This window comes from Zerene cesonia, unplaced genomic scaffold (genome assembly GCF_012273895.1).
Source record: "Zerene cesonia ecotype Mississippi unplaced genomic scaffold, Zerene_cesonia_1.1 Zces_u003, whole genome shotgun sequence".
Taxonomy (NCBI): domain Eukaryota; kingdom Metazoa; phylum Arthropoda; class Insecta; order Lepidoptera; family Pieridae; genus Zerene; species Zerene cesonia.
In genome coordinates this window covers 1,942,657-1,960,955 of record NW_024045133.1, presented here as the reverse complement: position 1 = coordinate 1,960,955, position 18,299 = coordinate 1,942,657, and the positions used below count along the sequence as shown (strand labels likewise).

At 36.6% G+C, this 18,299-nt stretch overlaps 3 protein-coding genes across 3 annotated transcripts in view; 2 read left to right on the top strand and 1 right to left on the bottom strand.

Annotated features, from left to right (window-relative positions):
* Positions 1–9,067, bottom strand: part of LOC119838522 (ferrochelatase, mitochondrial) — an 11,335-nt gene extending 2,268 nt beyond the window's left edge. Inside the window, 8 exon segments of the mRNA XM_038364496.1 lie at positions 3–40; positions 651–806; positions 1,265–1,427; positions 1,944–2,045; positions 2,837–2,954; positions 4,956–5,121; positions 5,857–5,978; positions 8,785–9,067. Coding sequence (XP_038220424.1) covers positions 3–40; positions 651–806; positions 1,265–1,427; positions 1,944–2,045; positions 2,837–2,954; positions 4,956–5,121; positions 5,857–5,978; positions 8,785–8,800 — 881 coding nt within the window. The 5' untranslated portion in view covers positions 8,801–9,067.
* A 728-nt stretch (positions 9,068–9,795) lies between these two features.
* Positions 9,796–17,957, top strand: LOC119838506 (protein MEMO1). The gene is made up of 9 exons (XM_038364469.1): positions 9,796–9,844; positions 12,089–12,170; positions 12,730–12,798; positions 13,380–13,492; positions 14,196–14,307; positions 14,998–15,063; positions 16,010–16,163; positions 17,057–17,161; positions 17,735–17,957. Exons 1-9 carry the CDS (start codon positions 9,796–9,798, stop codon positions 17,870–17,872), a joined length of 888 nt encoding a protein of 295 aa, XP_038220397.1. The 3' UTR covers positions 17,873–17,957.
* On the top strand, positions 10,393–11,645 carry LOC119838508. Its single transcript, XM_038364470.1, has 2 exons — positions 10,393–10,918; positions 11,208–11,645. The coding sequence occupies exons 1-2, from the start codon at positions 10,509–10,511 to the stop codon at positions 11,617–11,619; spliced, it is 822 nt and encodes a 273-aa protein (XP_038220398.1). The 5' UTR covers positions 10,393–10,508; the 3' UTR covers positions 11,620–11,645.
* Positions 17,958–18,299: the final 342 nt, after the last annotated feature.

Genomic DNA, 18,299 nt, shown 5'->3' with positions numbered 1-18,299 from the left:
GCACCAGGATCATGTGTTTGACGCCTTGCTTCGCGTACGCCTGTAAATGTTAAAAAACAAAACAAATTTAACATATAATAATATATAACCCATTCACTGGTCGTGTGATTAAAATCTATACTAATATTGTAAAGCTGAAGAGTTTGTTTGTTTGTTTGTACGCGCAAATCTCAGGAGCTACTGGTCCGATATGAAAAATTATTTCAGTGATAGATATTAATTAAATTTATATTAGGTTTTATTAGGCGATTGATTATTGTCATGGATATAATTAGCTGTTTCTTCTGCTATTGTCCCCCTTATCACATGGTAAAAGTACCTAATGGCGACCTATTGTCTACCTTTACCATATGGTAAAAGTACCAAACGGGGATCTATTGTCCACCTTTACCATAAGGTAAAATTAACTAATGGCGATCTATTGTCTACCTTTACCTTATAGTAAAATAACTCTATGGCGATCAAATGCGTACTTTTACCATATGGTAAAAAGACTCTATAGCGATCAAATGCGTACTTTTACCATATGGTAAAAAGACTCTATAGCGATCAAATGCGTACTTTTACCATATGGTAAAAAGACTCTATGGCGATCAAATGTGTACTTTTACCATATGGTAAAAGCACTTAATGTCGATGGTAAAACTCACTTTAATTGCGTCGTCGGTGTAGGGCTGCAGCCACGGCAGCGGCCCCACCTTGGACTGCCACACCAGCCGGTGCGGGTTGGCCACTTGCAGCTTGGCCATGGTGGCCGCCACTGACGCGGCCACCTCGTGGGGGTAAGTGTCCCCCCGGGACACCGCCTGCAATGGAAATGCCAGGAAATGTCAAAAAAATTTACTTTGTATGTATATATATATATATGATAGAGATCACGTGGGATAAGAAGAGTTAGATAAAGATAGAGATAACAGAAGAATTAGAAGGGTAGATTTAGAAGAGTTAGAATAATGGAAGATAGAAGAAATATAAGAAGAAGGTTTCGCGAGTTTGTATGATAAAAAGTAGTTAAAAAATATATATCTATACTAGCTGCGCTCCGCGGTTTCAGCCGCGTAAGTCCATATCCCGTAGGAATATCGGGAGAAAAACTTGCCTATATATTATTCCAGTTGTCTATATACCAAATTTCATTGCAATCGATTCAGTAGTTTTCGCGTGAAAGAGCAACAAACACACACACATCCTTCCAAACTTTCGCATTTATAATATCAGTAGGAAGTAGGATAGTAGGATATACAATTTCACACATCCGACTCACCTTGAGGGGGAGACTGTGCGCGGTGAACATGATCATCACCTGGTTGCGTACACTGCCATCGAACAACAGCAACTTCTCCCTGATCCTCTCGGCGAACACTGTTGCCAGCAGCTGGTTGTTCCCCCAGCGCTCTATCATGCTGAATTTTATGTTCGGTCGTTTTCTGGAAAAACAAAAAAAAAAGATAAAAAAACCCCTCTCAAAAAAGCCCTTTAGACCCATTTAATTCAAACTTTGCAGACATATCCTGGATCGCTGACGATGCAATAATTTCTCGAGTTCATCACATTATCCTGTTTAGGATCGGCAGGATTAAATAATTTCCTTACGCAGACTCTCTCGTGTAAAACCGAGAGAGATAATTTAATTCATTACTGTCATTATAGTGTATTTTTAAGTTCTTTTTTTATGTCACAGCGGACAACTGAGCTGGTGGTTCGCCTGATTGTGAGCGATCACCACCGCCCATGAACAGAGCAGAGGTAGTACCTCTGCGCTTGCGCTGCCCACTTTTCAGGGGTACGGATAAGGAAAGGATTGTTGACTGGAAAGAAGGAATGGACTGGGAAGGGTAGGGAAAAAGGAACGGGCCCCCTGCTCCCCCCCTCACTCACCGTACGAAACACAACAGCATGCTATATCGATAGTTTTAAAATATAATAATAAATCGTCCACCAACCTGCCCTTATAGAAGTCGGCTATGGCGTTCAAACTCGAACCGGTCGTGGCGCAGCTGTACTGCGGGTATTGGGAGAAAATTATTGCTCTCTCAACGCCATCGCTGGAAATAATTGATGAAATACACTAAGTAAAAAAAAAAAATTTTTTTTTTTACTATTCATTACAATTTTTTTGTAGGAATAGAAAAAAATCATATCATGAGGCGGGATCACGGGTGGCCGAGATGCTTCCTCTGGGGGATAAAAGAACAATCATCAAAATCCTTTCACCCGGCCGAAAGTTCTGAGGTGACAAACAAAAAAAAAAAACTAACGCCGCTGCTATATAAATTACTAGTTTCTACCCGCGGCTTCGCACGCGTTACATAACATAAACATTCCTCTTAAATCACTATCTATAAAAAAACCCATCACAATTCGTTAGTTATTCCGTAGGTTAAACGATTTCAGCATACATAGGGTCATACGGACAGATAAAGCGACTTGTTTTATACTATGTAGCGATTGCTGTTATTATACACTAGACGCTCGTCCCGGCTCCGCCCGGATATAAAGATCCCTGTTTTATCCCAAGGGAGCATTTAATCGGGATCGGGAAATATCCAATAACCCAAGTCAGCTCATACCCTGTCTGTATGCCAAATTTCATCGAAATCCGTTCATTACTTTCACGGTGATGGACGGACAAACATCCAAACAAACAAACTTTCACATCTACACTAATATTATATAGAGGAAGAATTTGTATTTTTGTCTGTTCGTTTTTTCTGATTTCCAAACTTCTTTCACCAATAGAAAGCTGCAACATCGCTGAGTGACATAGGCTATATATGTACCACGGGCGAAGCCGGGGCGAACGGCTAGTTTATAACATTGGTGTAGTAGTGGTCACCTCTCCAACTGCGCCAAAGCCTCCTCAGTGAAAGGGGGCACGTATCGAAACGCGATGTAGTGTTTATGTGGGGCCGTTGCTGGCAACATCTGGTCCAACGCCTCAGTGAGCAGCTTTCCTGCAAAGAGACATGTATACGTATGAAGTCTTGTGTGTTCGTTAGACTTTCGTCATCTGACACTGCTGGGGCACAGGTTTCCTATGAGGGTTCAGGCCATAATCCACCACGCTGGCCAAGTGCGGGTTGGCAGATGTCGCATGTCGTCGAACTTTTGATTCTCGGACATGCCGGTTTCCTCACGATGTTTTCCTTCACCGTTTTAAGCAGTAGTGATGTTATTCACATGTGCAGATAAATTGAAAAATCAATTTATTTCCTGCACGCTCACCCGGTCTCGAACCCCGACTTATGAATTTTGAAGTCCGAGGTTCTCATCACTGAGCCACCACTGCTAGTGGACATTAGACTATAACGTGTATATATATCGTCTTGATAGATCTCCCCCCCCACGCTCCCCCCACCCCTCATGAAAGGTTGTCACATTCTAAGAGCGTAGCGTGTACGTCATAGCGGAGATAGAACTAAGCTGGTGGTTCGTCTGAAAAATGACATGACAGGTTTTCTGGACCTCTTTTCCACCCACGTCCTCCTTGCGTGACACATTGTCACATTTCGAGAACCCCCCCTCGCCCCATAACTAAATTTTTTTACGGCATAGCTGACAACTCAGCTGGTGATTCGCCTGATGAAGCGATGAACCACCATCGTCCATGAATATTCGCAGAGGTAGCCACGACAGCAAATGCGCTGTCCGCTTTTAAGGAGTAAGGGATAAGGAAAGAATGGACGACTGGAATAGGGGAATGGGCTGGGAAGGGGTGAGGCGAAGGAAACTGGTCGTAACACGATTTTAATATATAACAAATCTAAAGAAACCAGCTAGCGAATGAAAACCCCGCCCCCCTTCCACCCGCCAGCTTATGAATATACAGAGTATCATCAAATTCGCTCCATCTAGTAAAAATTAATGAAGTAAAAATTACGAACAAACACAATCGAATGGTGACCCTCCTTCTTTTTTGAAATCGGTTAAAAATAATGATAGTGAACGGTGATTTGACGGATTTTAATCATTCATTGATTTTACGTGCTTATATCGAATATAAATGATAACAATATTAAAATGTTAATGTAGCGATAAAGCATACAGATAAAAAGCACTAGTGGCCGCTCCGGCTTCGACCGTGATACATATAGATTACTAGCTGCGCCCCGCGGTTTCACCCGCGTAAGTCCGTATCCTGTAGGAATATCGAGATAAAAGTTGCCTATATGTTATTCCAGTTGCCCAGCTGTCTACGTGCCAAATGTCATTTCAATCGGTTCAGTACTTTTTTACTCACACACACACATCCTTACAAACTTTCACATTTATAATATTAGTAGGAAGTAGGAAGTAGGACTAGTAGGATAGCATACGGAGATCATGGAAACAAATTGAATGGTGAAGCAACTTTTGAAATCGGTCACGCAGTTCCTTGGATTAGCGCGATTATACAAACAAACTTTTTTCAAATGACGGACACAATTTTTAAAAGGAGTAGTTCAATAGATGTTATTATACATATAAAATTTATATCTTCCTCTTGAATCACAGTATTTATTTAAAAAATCCCCATCAATATCCGTTGTGCAGTTTTAAAGATTTAAACATACATAGGAACAGAGAGAGAAAGCGGCTTTATACATATAGAAAGCGATGTTAAGTTTCGCCCGCGCGGTCTTAATAAATGTTCATGGTACAAACTTTCATTCCCTATTTTATCCCCTTGGGGGTAGAATTTATCGATATCCTTTCTTAGTGGATGCCTACGTCATAACATCTATCTGCATGTCAAACGTCAGCCCGATCCGTCTAGTGGTTTGGACTGTGCGTTGATAGATCAATATGTCAGTCAGTCAGTCAGTCGGTCAGTCAGTCGGTCAGTCAGTTAGTCAGTCAGTGAGTCAGTCGGTCATTCGGTCAGTCAGTCAGTCAGTTAGTCAGTCGTCAGTCAGTCAGTAAGTCACCTTTGAGTTATCTATATATAGACTATGTAGTGATAGTGATATATTTACCCTGTAAATCCGTCCACCTGTATATCGGCGAACCACCACCGATCTCCTGGTACTTCTTCTTGACCTCCTCAGTTCTCCGACTGGCTATCCAGGGCCCGAGACGGCTCTGAACTGGCAATTGTATCATGTCCCGGTCCGTCATGATGCGGTGGAGATAGTCGCCTACCTGTCGGTCGGTGGTATAATCTTTAATACAACATCATCAACATCATCATCATCATCAGCAGCAGCATCATCATCATCATCAGCCCATACATGTTTCCACAGCTGGGACACGGGCCATAATCCACCACGCTGGCCAAGTGGCCAAGTGGCCAAGTATGAGGGTTCAGGCCATAATCCACTAGCCTGGCCAAGTGCGGGTTGGCAGATACCTTTAATACCATTTACTTTAATTTATTAATTACTAGCTTTTGCCCTCGGCTTCGCACACGGTCGCTGTCATTAATCTGAATTAAGAGTGGTTTAATAGATGTTATTGTACATATAAACCTCTTGAATCACTCTATCTATTAAAAAATAAAACTCCATCGAAATCCGTTGCGTAGTTTTAAGGATTCAAGCATACATAGGGACATAGGGACGGAGAAAGTGACTTTGTTTTATACTATGTAGCGACTAGCTTTCCGCCTGCGGCTTCGCCCGCGTGGAATTCGGTTATATGGCGCAATATAGAGTAGCCTATATAGTATACATACATATAGTCTTTCCCAAGGTGTAGACTTTTTGTCAGAATTGGTTAAGTGGTTTAGGTGTGAAAGAATCTTATATGATTTTTTCGCAGAAGGCAAACGCTTCAATATCTATCTATCTTCAAGTATCTATCTCCTTACTAAATCTATCGAGCTATCTCTACCTATTGCAACGTACATACATACAAAATATATGCAAACACACTCACTTGATCAACAGTCTGCGGGCCTCCCATATTCAACATAATTATAGCTGTCTTCGGCTTTTGCACCTGGCTGGCCGCTCTTACGCTGCTGAGGAAATGCGGCCATAGCTTTTTGTTCTGTCGATCTGGTAAAACACATCCTTTTAGTTACTTACCACTTTTATAACGTTATGAAAGAAGAAAGAAAGAAATAAATCTATTGTCTATAAAAAAAAAACAACAACAACACCGCACCTAACACAGAAAGCTTTATTTAAAATAATAAAATAAAAAAATCATCATCATTATCATCATCAACCATCATTACAATTTACCATTACCATTTCCTCGCCTCCCTTGTCCCGAAGTCAAACTCAAACCTTATTTATTCATAAAAACTTTACATTATATGTTCATATGGGTATATTATACTTTGAAAAGTATGGCGTTTACTAATTATTTATTATTAATCTGTTTCTATAATGGTTACATTATCTGTGATGTCTAACTAAGAACGCACTTGGCTTGATAGGTACTTAGATTCAAAAAGGACAGTTAATTTTCACTTGCCAATTATTACTCATGTAAAGTTTTAATACAGATAATACATAATTCAAGTTATAACTTATTTCATTTTATTAATGGGAATCCTGAACCTATAAAGTAATTAGAAAGTTAAGTGTACCAATTTAGAATATTGTTCCTACCAGGCCATAGGGGGCCATCTGTTTAATCCACGGGCATTCTTTTCCTTATTCATTACCCCTATAAAGCGTGCTTTCAGGAGTCTTACTCTTGTAAATGGTCATGGGCGGCAGTGCCTGCTAAATAGGATGATACTTGTTTGAAAAAAACAGGGTCATTGTGATAACTCCTGTTAAATTTACAGTAATTACCAGGATAATTACAAGATATATAGACTTATTTATTCATTTAAATGTATATGTAAATGAAAATCCTACTAGTCCTACTTCCTACTTAATATTATAAATGCGAAAGTTTGTAGGGTTGTGTGTATGTTTGTTGCTCTTTTACGCAAAAACTAGTGAATTGATTGCAATGAAATTTGGTTACGTATACAGCTGGACAACTGGAATAACATATAGGCAACTTTTTATCCCGATATTCCTATGGGATACGGACTTACGCGGGTGAAACCGCAGCTAGTAACCTATATTCACAAAACAATGTTTTGTTTTTAGTATACTAGTTTATTCTTTCAATATTATATCTATACTAATATTATAAAGCAGCAGAGTTTGTTTGGTTGAATGTGCTTATCTCAGGAACTACTAGTCCGATTTGAAATTTCTCTCAGTGTTAGATAGCCCATTTATTGAAGAAGGCTTATTATTTATAACCTCAAGTACTAAGTAAAACCGCTGTGCAAAGTTAATAATATAAAACTGATGAGTTTGTTTATTCAAACACTCTTATCTCAGGAACTACATTCTATATCCATTGGATATGTACATAATCCCCTAGTGCCTAGTATATCTGTGCCACAGGATACTCTGGGGCGGACCTCTAGTTTCAAATAAATGACAATAATAAGAAATTAAACTATGAATTTGTGTAATTATCTAAAAATATTGTTGTTTATTTTGCATTCATGAACTTCTATTTCGAGATTAGGAAATTATATAATGAATTTATCACGAATTTTTCTTTGCTAATATGTCTACATTACAGGTTATCACTTAGGTCATGCTTGTACATGGATTTTATAGTTACGAACTAGAGATTTGGCATTCTTTTCTATAACGGAAAGATATAAAACATAGTAAAGAATCAATAATGGTGTGGGAGTCAAATCCACATTCTTCAATCACCCGGTTTCACCTGGGTTCGTATCCCGTAGGAATATTGGGATAAAAAATTTCCTTTATGTTATTCCAGTTGTCCAGTTGTCTACGTACCAATTGGTTTAGTAGTTTTTGCGTGAAAGAGCAACAAACACACACACATCCTTAAAAACTTTCGTGTTTATAATATTAGAAGGATAGTAGGATTAGTACAGGTCACTCTTTGACACACCTTGAATTGCTAGGCCACCCGTGATCCCGCCTATGCAATAGAATATCATCTACTCTATCAGTTTAATGACAACATGAGACATTATTTCAATGATCACCATGTTGCATATATGAAACTCATACATTTTTACTATTTTTAGCGGATTTTTCTTTGAAATCCGGTAAAAAGGAGGAAGAGGTTATCAATTGGACTTTATTTTGTTGTCTGTTACCTGTAAGTTTTTACTAGGTAAACCTATTTAGAGAATACTTTTTTTATTTGATTTGCTCGTGCGTCCACGATGTAGTCGCATTTAAATTTGCTCTAATATGACAAATTGAAAGTGGTGCATTATACGTTAAAAAAAAATTATTTCTAATTGGCATTACAGCTTTTCTATGTATAATGTTAAATTTATACAATGATAACATGCAACATACAAAGTTATGTATGTAACATATACTTCACTTCTTAACTTTGCTTAAATAATTTGTTTAAGAATATTGATATAGCTAAGGAAAAGAAAAAGAGATCTATCTTTTAACTTTTATTCTACAAAATAAGCTGTTTTTATTTAATGTTTATATTTTAAAGAGTTGCAATTAATTATAAGATTCAAATATGATTGTATTGCAACAGATAATGTAATAATTACATTAATAACTTTTTCATGACTCCCAGACTATCATTTTTTTAGATATTATTGCATAATGTGGCAGTGGAATAAACCAAGAAATGTGCTAGACTTGTTTTAAAATGTAAAAACCATTAAACCTAATTTGGACTTGTAATAACTTGATTCAGATACAATTAGTATGCAAAAACCGCATGCCGTTTCTAAGCAACATAGTGATATTCAATGCAAAAACATTTTTTCACATATATTATTGATTATTTTAATTTTAATCATAAAGTATAGAAAAAGAGGTTACTTACATAATGAAGATAACATTGCGAAAACTTTAGTTCTATTACTAGCACAAATCTACACTGGATAATAAATAATTTAATAATTTAATAAGAAACTTTAAACCGGTTGTGTTGTTATAAAAAATATATTCACGACACTTAAGTTGACAGGAAGTTATCTATATATTAACATAAAAAAAACTTAATGAATTTCAATTAGTACACTCGATGAATTCATTTATAATTCTGTTTCTATGGAATATATTTTCGATGGCAAAACTGGGCCGATTGCACAAGATTCCAAAAGATACATGACAAATGACAATTTGAATTACTAGTTGATAGCCGTATGTTGCGTTTAGAAATTGGTTGGATATGGTGTACTGCGTCTATTCTATTTATATATATTTTATTATAATAATCTGTTTGCCGTATATTAAAACACTATTAGTGAAAGCAATTATAATATTCACTCATAAATAGAATATATCTATTAAAAACCAACTACCCGTATGGAGCTGGGCGAGCAGTAACTACCCCTATTATTATACTACTATTTGGCTCTTCGGTAACTATTTACTGAACTTGAACAATTGAATAATAAGGTCTGAGAAGGGTAAGGAAAAAGATAATTAAATATTCGATAAAAGTTTGTACGCAAGCTCTTTAAATTGTACTTATAAAACCAGTAGTGTATATAAGATGCACAAAAAATGATTAAAATATGCGTAGCTTATTTTTTGAAAATATGCTTTTTAAATAAATAACGTATTACCTACCTAATATATACCTACCTAATGCACACCGCTATTTCAAACAATAATACTTTGCTGTTTAAGCAACAAAGTATTATTGTTGTTAAAATCATATTTCTTATCTGTGTTCAACACTAATGAACGAATTTCTAACTAGGTTATACACGTCAAAGTCAAATTTGTTACTTCAAAGTATTTTTGTATTGTAATCTGAAAACTACATGCCATTGCATTGTTGTTACTTTATTAAAAGCTCATAAGTTTTTAATTGAAAGTTGTAACGATGTCGTGTCGTAATGCATCGCATGCCGGTAGCTGGTATACAGAAAATGGTAAGTTTCCTTGTACGTCGATTTAATTGGTATCGATTTTGAAGCAAAAATAAAGAAAACAATGCGAAAAACAAAACGCTTCGTCAGAGGTATTATTAAACATTTGAAAGACAAAATGCAAAGGGTAATGACCTGCATCTGAACGAAGGGCAAAGATTTAGGAGAAGAATTACGAATATTGATAGTACTGGGATGAAACTCTCTTTTTTGTTTTTAAAAATTATATGTAAAATTTATGAATACCCACTATAATGTCAAAATTATATTTATCTGCATTTCTAAAATTAAGCTTTGTAAATTTCATCAAAAGGTCAAATTAAGTTGAAAGTTCAATGCATTTTCCTTTTTTGACATTTCGTTCAAAAATTTGGTTATCCTTCAAATGATACCTGTTAATTTTGTTTATAGTACATCAATATTAATAAACGAATATTGTGTTAAGTTACGAATAACTAAAAAATCAAGTAAAATCCAATTAATTAAAGTGATCAAAAGTATTGGTTCTGCCGAAGTAATTTCCGAACGTAAAAAATAAACAAATTCTATAGTGGTCGCCATGACAGCAATTCAAATAACTGTCATTCGCGATCGAACAATTTTTTAAATAAACTAATCTTATACAATTGTATTATTATTAATTGCGTGAAGTGTGAACTATTATAAAATGGATAAAAACAAAACAATGGCGCCGCCAAAAAATCTAAAAACAAAGCGACCGTCTACAACTAGCGTGCCGTCTACGTCTCGAAAAGTGCCGCCAAAGGATATGAAGAGTCGACCTAAACTGAATCTAAATTCGACAAAAATAAGCGAAGGAGATGTGACTTTGTGCAAAACGGATTTTCCATTGCCCGATTTCGAAAATATGCTATTGATCAATAATCAATTTGCATACGGGCAATTTTTACGGGCTATAGTCGAAGATTGCTTGGTGGATGAAAAAATTGTTAAGGAGGAAACTCAAATGGATATTCAGATGGGCCAATTAGCCGATAGATTTAATAAAACGATCGATCAGCTCGACAAAACGAATAGACGGTTAAAGGATATATCTTTTGTTGTGGAACAGAAAAGGTAAGCTTTTTTTTAACATAATGAATATACATTTGTTCTTATTCTAGTAATTTTCATTCATAATAATTAAGGGGATGGTGATTGCTTAATATCAGATGAACAACCAGGTCAGTGGCCTGCCATGACCTAAAAGAATTATGAAAATTGTACATTTATTTCCAACTCTGTCCATGTGTGTTATAATAACTCGAGTATAAAGCTGGAACAAATGGACAAACACAATAATTTACATTAATTTCTTCATAGTGATATCTAACGGAGGATTGATGGTGTAATTACATTTTTTCAGGCTCCTAGATTTAAAGAACCAAGATTGCGCACAGTTCTACGAAACTACTGAAAAAGCAAACATAACAGACACAGTGCATAAACTATCTGTAACGGAACAAGCTTGCCTCGACAAATTAGAGGTAAAGAACATTGATTTTGGCTATGATAAAGAATCGGGGCATAAACAATTGCTAGATGCTGTCAATGATGCAATACAAGGATTGGAACAGATAAAAAAACATTCAAACTTAGACATAGACAAGTTTAAACAGTATGAACTGTCACAGAAAACCATAGACCAATTGGAAAAGGACAGGTTTGATCTAGACAGCCTCAAGTCTGAATTTGAGGATAAGTTTCCGGGCTTTAGTGAGAAATTGATAAAAGAAGTGTCTGAGAAAATTGAGCTGATGATGGGAGACAGTGAATAGTTGTTTTTATTGATTAAATGTTGTTGTATTTTTTATATGCTTTTGTTTTATTTTTACAATACTAATGATATTTTTAAATTGAATATGGGTAGATGATATAATTTTTTTTTTTAACAAAATTGAACTGCTTTTAGAAGTACTTTCACCAAAAAGTAAATTGATCTAATTGCTACAATAGCTAGCCACTCATCTATATGAAGTTGAGGCCAACCAAGCCAAATTGGCAGGCTATTTACTAAGTAGATAGTATCTTTATTATCTTGTAAAAATCTATCAAGTAAAATATCACAGCACACAATAAAACCTATTTACGATTTGCCCATGGCTGATTATGGCTGTGATTTAAACTCGAAACTTGAGTTCAATGTAAAATGTTTGAAGTTGTCCATTGAACATGCGCTTGTAAAATTTTACCTCAATAAAAGGTTATTGAGTTTGAATTTAACCTTTGACCTGTGGGCTGTGACAGGTTCTGAACTGTCCCGTCAGCTGGATTTATGGCTGTCCAAAGCTGACCTGACCCATGGACCCGCGCGCGCCATAATAGCTCCGTAAGTATCATTTTTAATACATTTATTTTGATAACATTATAAATATTAAAATTATAACATATTTTTCAATCTATATATATAGAATATATACTACTAGCTGCGCCGCGCGGTTTCACCCGCGTAAGTCCGAATCCCGTAAGAATATCGGGATAAAAAACCTATATATATATACATACCAAATTTAATTGCAATCGGTTCAGTAGTTTTTGCGTGAAAGAGCAACAAACACACACACATCCTTACAAACTTTCGCATTTAGAATATTAGTAGGAAGGATAATAGGATATCTCCAAGAAATAAATGGAATCAAAAACACTCAGTCACTCACCCACTCACCCACTCCCCAACTCATCCACTCACAAATACTATACAAAAAAAAACGCGCGACTCGGGACGCCCGATAGAAGCAATAACTTACTATTCTAACCGTATGCGTGAGGGGAGCCAGACAGATTGACGTCGTAACGCGTGACGTAATGAATTTACCCTCCTATACTAAGTTATCGCTGAAAAAATATTTTATGGAATTAGTGTTATAGTGTTTCGTCATAATTTGCAGACACGCCGGCTACTCGTATTGCGGCGCCTGCGCAGCATTCGCATACAGACAAGTTAGCCCTGTAGTTGTGTGAGTATATGTCATATCTTATTATCGCCACGCCTTCACTTCGCTTTTTGAACGACGCATACATTATTAGTTATTAGTTATCATTTATTAATGCATAAACCATGCATGAAATAGAAAATGTAGGAGGGTGAGGGGGTTCCCAAAAAATGTGAACACTGACAGAAAGAGGGGTTATAAAAGGAGAAGCCCCTTAATTCGCCTATTTTTTGTATATGTTACCTCAGAATTTGCGACTTGGCGAACAGATTTTGATGATTTTTTTTAAATTCAAAGCTGATGTCTCCAGTGTGTCCTATTAAAATTTAGTCTACTAGCTGCGCCCCGCGGTTTCACCCGCGTAAGTCCGTATCCCGTAGGAATATCGGGATCAAAAAGTTGCCTATATGTTATTCCAGTTTTGCAGTTGTCTACGTACCAAATTTCATTGCAATCGGTTGAGCAGTTTTTGCGTCACACACGTCCTTACAAACTTTCGTATTTATAATATTAGTAGGACTTCTGACATTTTGCAGGCGGTTTTATTTTTTTTTTTGCCATAGATAGTCGTGTACGCTAATATCATTGGATATCTTGTTTTGCAGAAAGCGTATCTTCATCCTCGGCCCCTCCCACCACGTCCGGTTGGGGGGCTGCGCCCTCTCCTCTCTGGACAAATACGCGACGCCGCTGTACGATCTGATAATAGACAAACAGAGTGAGTATCCCGTCATGTTCTTACGAAACTATAAAGCGCTACACAGGGTCCCTAGATCGGTGATTCTGAACTTTTTATTGTGGCGGCACATATTTGACGATTTCAAAATTTGGCGGCACACAAAGAAAAATGTATTTTTTTTTATGACACAGTCGGCAATGGAGCTGGTGGAACGCCTGATGGTAAGCGCTACCACCGCCCATGAACATTTAGAGAGGCATAAGGTACATTACAGACCTTACGCCTCTACAAATGGATTGCAATTAAAAATTATTTACTTACTACAACACACTGCATATATTGTTCATGACAAAAATTTTTAAAAAACACGAAATAAAGAAATATATAGTACAATAATAACTGTACGCTTATTAAGAGATTAATTCAAATATTTTTCTTTTTAAATGATATAATTTAATAATATTAATATTATTATATATTTGCAAAATTTGGCGGCAAATAAGTGTAAAACGATTCCTATGAAATTTTGTGTGCATATCGGGTAGGTCTGGGAATCGCCCAACAAAAATTTTTCATATCAATTTAAATTGAAATGATAAGAGTATGGTAGGTCAGCGTTTGCCGGGTCAGCTAGTAATTTATTAGCATTAAGTACTGCTTAACAGATTTTGATGATTTTCACTTTATTGGATTGTCCCTTTGGATGAGGTACATAATGTTTAAATTAATTTATCATTTCCAGTATACGCGGAGTTAGAAGCGACTCGCCAATTCGAGAGGATGGACATACAGACTGACGAAGATGAGCATTCGATTGAAATGCACCTACCATACATTGCTAAGGTCATGGAGGAGTGAGTATTTAATTATATCTTATACTGCTTTTGAATTATTCATTAGTTTATTCACTCACTCACTCTTTTTAATATCAGTAAACGAACTAACTTAATTACTAACTCAACTCATAAATTGAACGCGTAATGCCTTATACAAACTTTTTTATTTGTATATTTCTTGCTATGAACCGACTTCACAAAAGAAAGGCATCAATTCTACTGTATTTTCATGGTTTTGTTACCTCAGAAGTGTCTGTCTACTGAGTGAACAGATTTTGATGATTCTGTTTTTTTTATATGAAAGCCGGTGCCTCCCGTGTGCTCACATTTAAAATTATTCCAGTTCTGACAATTTGAGGTCGGTTTGGTATTTCTTTAGAAATAGTTATATCGACATTAAATATGGATTTACTTATTTATAAGGTGGAATGTTGGCTCTTAAGATACAGGCTAAGCGTTGCTACGGTTTGGCAAAATACGCGGGTTCGAATCCCGCCTCGTGATTAAATTTTTTCTATTCTTTCAAAATTTCTCATTTATAAAGCATTTCAATGCTATAAAACTAAAAATTAAATAATATTTTTCATTCGTGCCTTCGCACATTCTTAGTCTACAACGAACTCGCTCATTAACAAACTCACACACTCATTCTCTCGTTAAGCAACAAGTAAATAAAAAAAATAAAGTAATAGAAAAATCTTTTTCCAGGTACAAAACTGGTTTCACCATAATACCGATTCTAGTTGGTACCCTAACGCCGGAGAAGGAAGCGAAGTGAGTTGATTACTCTTTAACAGGGCCAGAGGCCCGTTTTTGTCCCCACCCTTCCCAGTCCATTCCTCATGCAAAAAAGAACAAATAATATATCTTTTTTTAGGAAAAGTTAATAAGAATCAGCACCGAATAGATCAGCGAATTAAGTTCAGTTATTTATGCTTATATATGACTTTTTTGAACTCATATAGGTATATGTTAAAGGTGAGATTTTCTCTATCATGACCACCGGTTTTTCGAACTATTGTGACCCGTAATATGATGAAGTCCCCTGTCCCCCAGTGAGGTATGGGGCAGATGATATACATCTGTTTCACTGATCGATTTTCTTTGTGGACATGTAGGTGATCAGCCTTCTGTGCCCTGCCAGATCGAGATATATTTTTTGTGCGTCCCCACCGGGAATTGAACCCAGGAACTGTTAATCTGTTAGTTTATTTCAGTGTACCATAAAGAATTCATTGCTGTTTTTATATGTGTGTCTCTCTATAATGCTCGGGTACCTTTCGGAAGGCTTCCGTGGGAACACAGATCCAACACGCAGAGGCCCTTTAGAGAATTTAATGTGTTTTAAGACACCAGCTGCAGCCCATGACTGCACTATAGAGGCACAGACCTGGGCAGTTCGCGGCCGATGTAGGACTATTTCAAAAAATGACATGGAAAAGGGAGGAGGGGGGGGGGTTGATGGATTGAGGTCTATTATTAGGTACTAGCTGCACCCCGCGGTTTCATCCGCGCAAGTCCGTATCCTGTAGGAATATCGGGATAAAAAGTTGCGTATATGCTAGTCCAGTTGTGCAGCTGTCTACGTACCAAATTTCTTTGCAATCAGTTCAGTAGTCTTTGCGTGAAAGAGCAACAAACACACAAACACACACACCTTTACAAACTTTCGCATTTATAATATTACTAGGATTTACTCAGACTAAGTTGTCGAACGCAGATACGGGGCAATCCTGGCCCCCTACCTAGCCGATCCGCAGAACCTAGTGGTGATATCGTCCGACTTCTGCCACTGGGGCACTCGCTTCCGGTACACGTGGCGCGACAGCTCGCGGGGTCAGATACACCAGAGCATCGAGTGGTTGGACAAACAGGTGGGGGGCAAAAGTTATATGTGTAGCCCATAGGACTTAGGGAATGATTTGTTTTTTTTTTTTCAATCAGTTTAGTAGTTCCTGAGATTAACGCGTTCAAACAAACATGCAGTTTATTTTGTTATTAGTATGTATAGTATAGGCGACTTCAGGCGAACACTTGTATTGTATTTAATTTTCAACCGATACAAGAAATGGAAATTCGAATGTATATTTTTGTGTTTGTAACATAAGAACTGGGCACTGAGTGAACTGACTTTGATGATTCCATTAAAAAACTGCCTTCCGTGTGCTCCCATTTAAATTTGGTCTAGTTTAGACACTTTGAGGGCGGTCTAGTTTTTGCCAATAATAATTTAATTTTAATCACTACGTAGTATAAAACAAAGTCGCTTTCTCTACCCTATGTATGCTTAAATCTTCAAAACTATGTAACGGATTTTGATGGGGTTTTATTTAATAGATAGAGTGATTCAAGCATGGGCATACGACGCGTTTGAAGCCGCGGGCAAAACCTACTTAAAAATAACTCTGCGTACAAAAATATAATGTCATTATTGAATTTTATATTTAGTCTAATACCATTAAAATGCTTTATCGTTATGCTTAATGGTTTTCATTAATTACATTATAATTGTAAAAAAAAGGTGTGTGTGCGATTCACACATGATAGAAGTGAAACTTCAGTAAATCGACAAAAGAATGAATAAAATAGTATGTATATTTCTGTCTCATTCTTTGCCGGCTTCATTCTACACATTTTTGTATTTCTGTCTCTTACCTGTCGTTTTTCCGTTGAATCGGGTTTGAAATCACAACGATTCTAAAGAAGTTTCACTTCAAAAACATATCAATATGACCAATATTTTCAACACACAAATTATTTTTTTCAGGGTATGGATATAGTAGAAAAAATGGACCCTCGCGCGTTCACGGCATATTTAAATAAATATGGTAACACCATATGCGGCAGACATCCCATAGGAGTGTTGTTACAGGTAACATTGACCGAATCACATTTCTATAATTATTCTTTCCATACAATAAATTGTTAACGAAAGCTTTTTAATATTATTACTGTATTCTACTAGCTGTCTGCCTCGGCTTCGCCCGTAGTACATACATAGTAATGATGCAATTGTCAAATTGTCAAACTTCGACATAGAAACACATTTTTTTTTTTAATATTTTTCAAAATATAACATAATGTCAGTATAATAGTTAAGTAATTATTAAAAAATTAAAAATTTCTATTATTCGTTTTGTTACCTCCATGGGATTTGAAAATAAAAAAAAATTGATGTCATTTTTTTTCGCGCCAGAAATCCATACGTATCCATACTATATGTATTTCAGGAGGTTCTCTTTTCGACTGTTTTTTTTTTTTTTTTTGGAGGTTTGACTTCTAGCTCTGACAAAAATTTGAAGGAGGTTCAGTTGTTTTTTTTAAAGCCTTCAATTGTTATTATTTTCTTCGACACTCTGCAGCCTCCCAGCGTGATCGCGTTTAGAGCTAGACGAACTTGGTTTTATCTTTTTTGATGGTGGTTTTTATGTGACTCTCTCTCCAGGCAATCGCGAAGCTGCAAGGCCAAACCAACTGCCCGCGGATGTCGATGAGATTCCTTAAGTACGCCCAGTCCTCGCAGTGTATGAACATGCAGGATTCGTCCGTGTCGTACGCCAGCGCGTCGCTGGTTGTCGAATAGACGGTTGTTCGCTGGCTTGAACTATATATTGTCGATCGGGGGTAATTGGAAACGGGGGGTACTTGTAAACCGGGGGTAATTGTAAACCGGGGGTAATTGGAAACGGGGATAATTGTAAACCGGGGGTAATTAGAAACGGGGGTAATTTAAATCGGGGGTAATTGTAAATGGGGGTCAATAGAAACAATGTTCAATAAACTTTTTTCCTTAAAATTAAACTATATTCTCTAATTACAGTATTTTTTTTGTATAATAACTACGGAAATTTATCAGATTATAGTTTTTTTGAACATTTTGCAATTATAGAAAAATATTATCAGGATATTTTTACAATCACCCGTTCGCAATTACCCTGACGGACCCTAACACTAGCTTAGCACTTTTCGTCTGCGTAGTTAAGAAAGAAACCCGCATCGTTCCAGCGCCC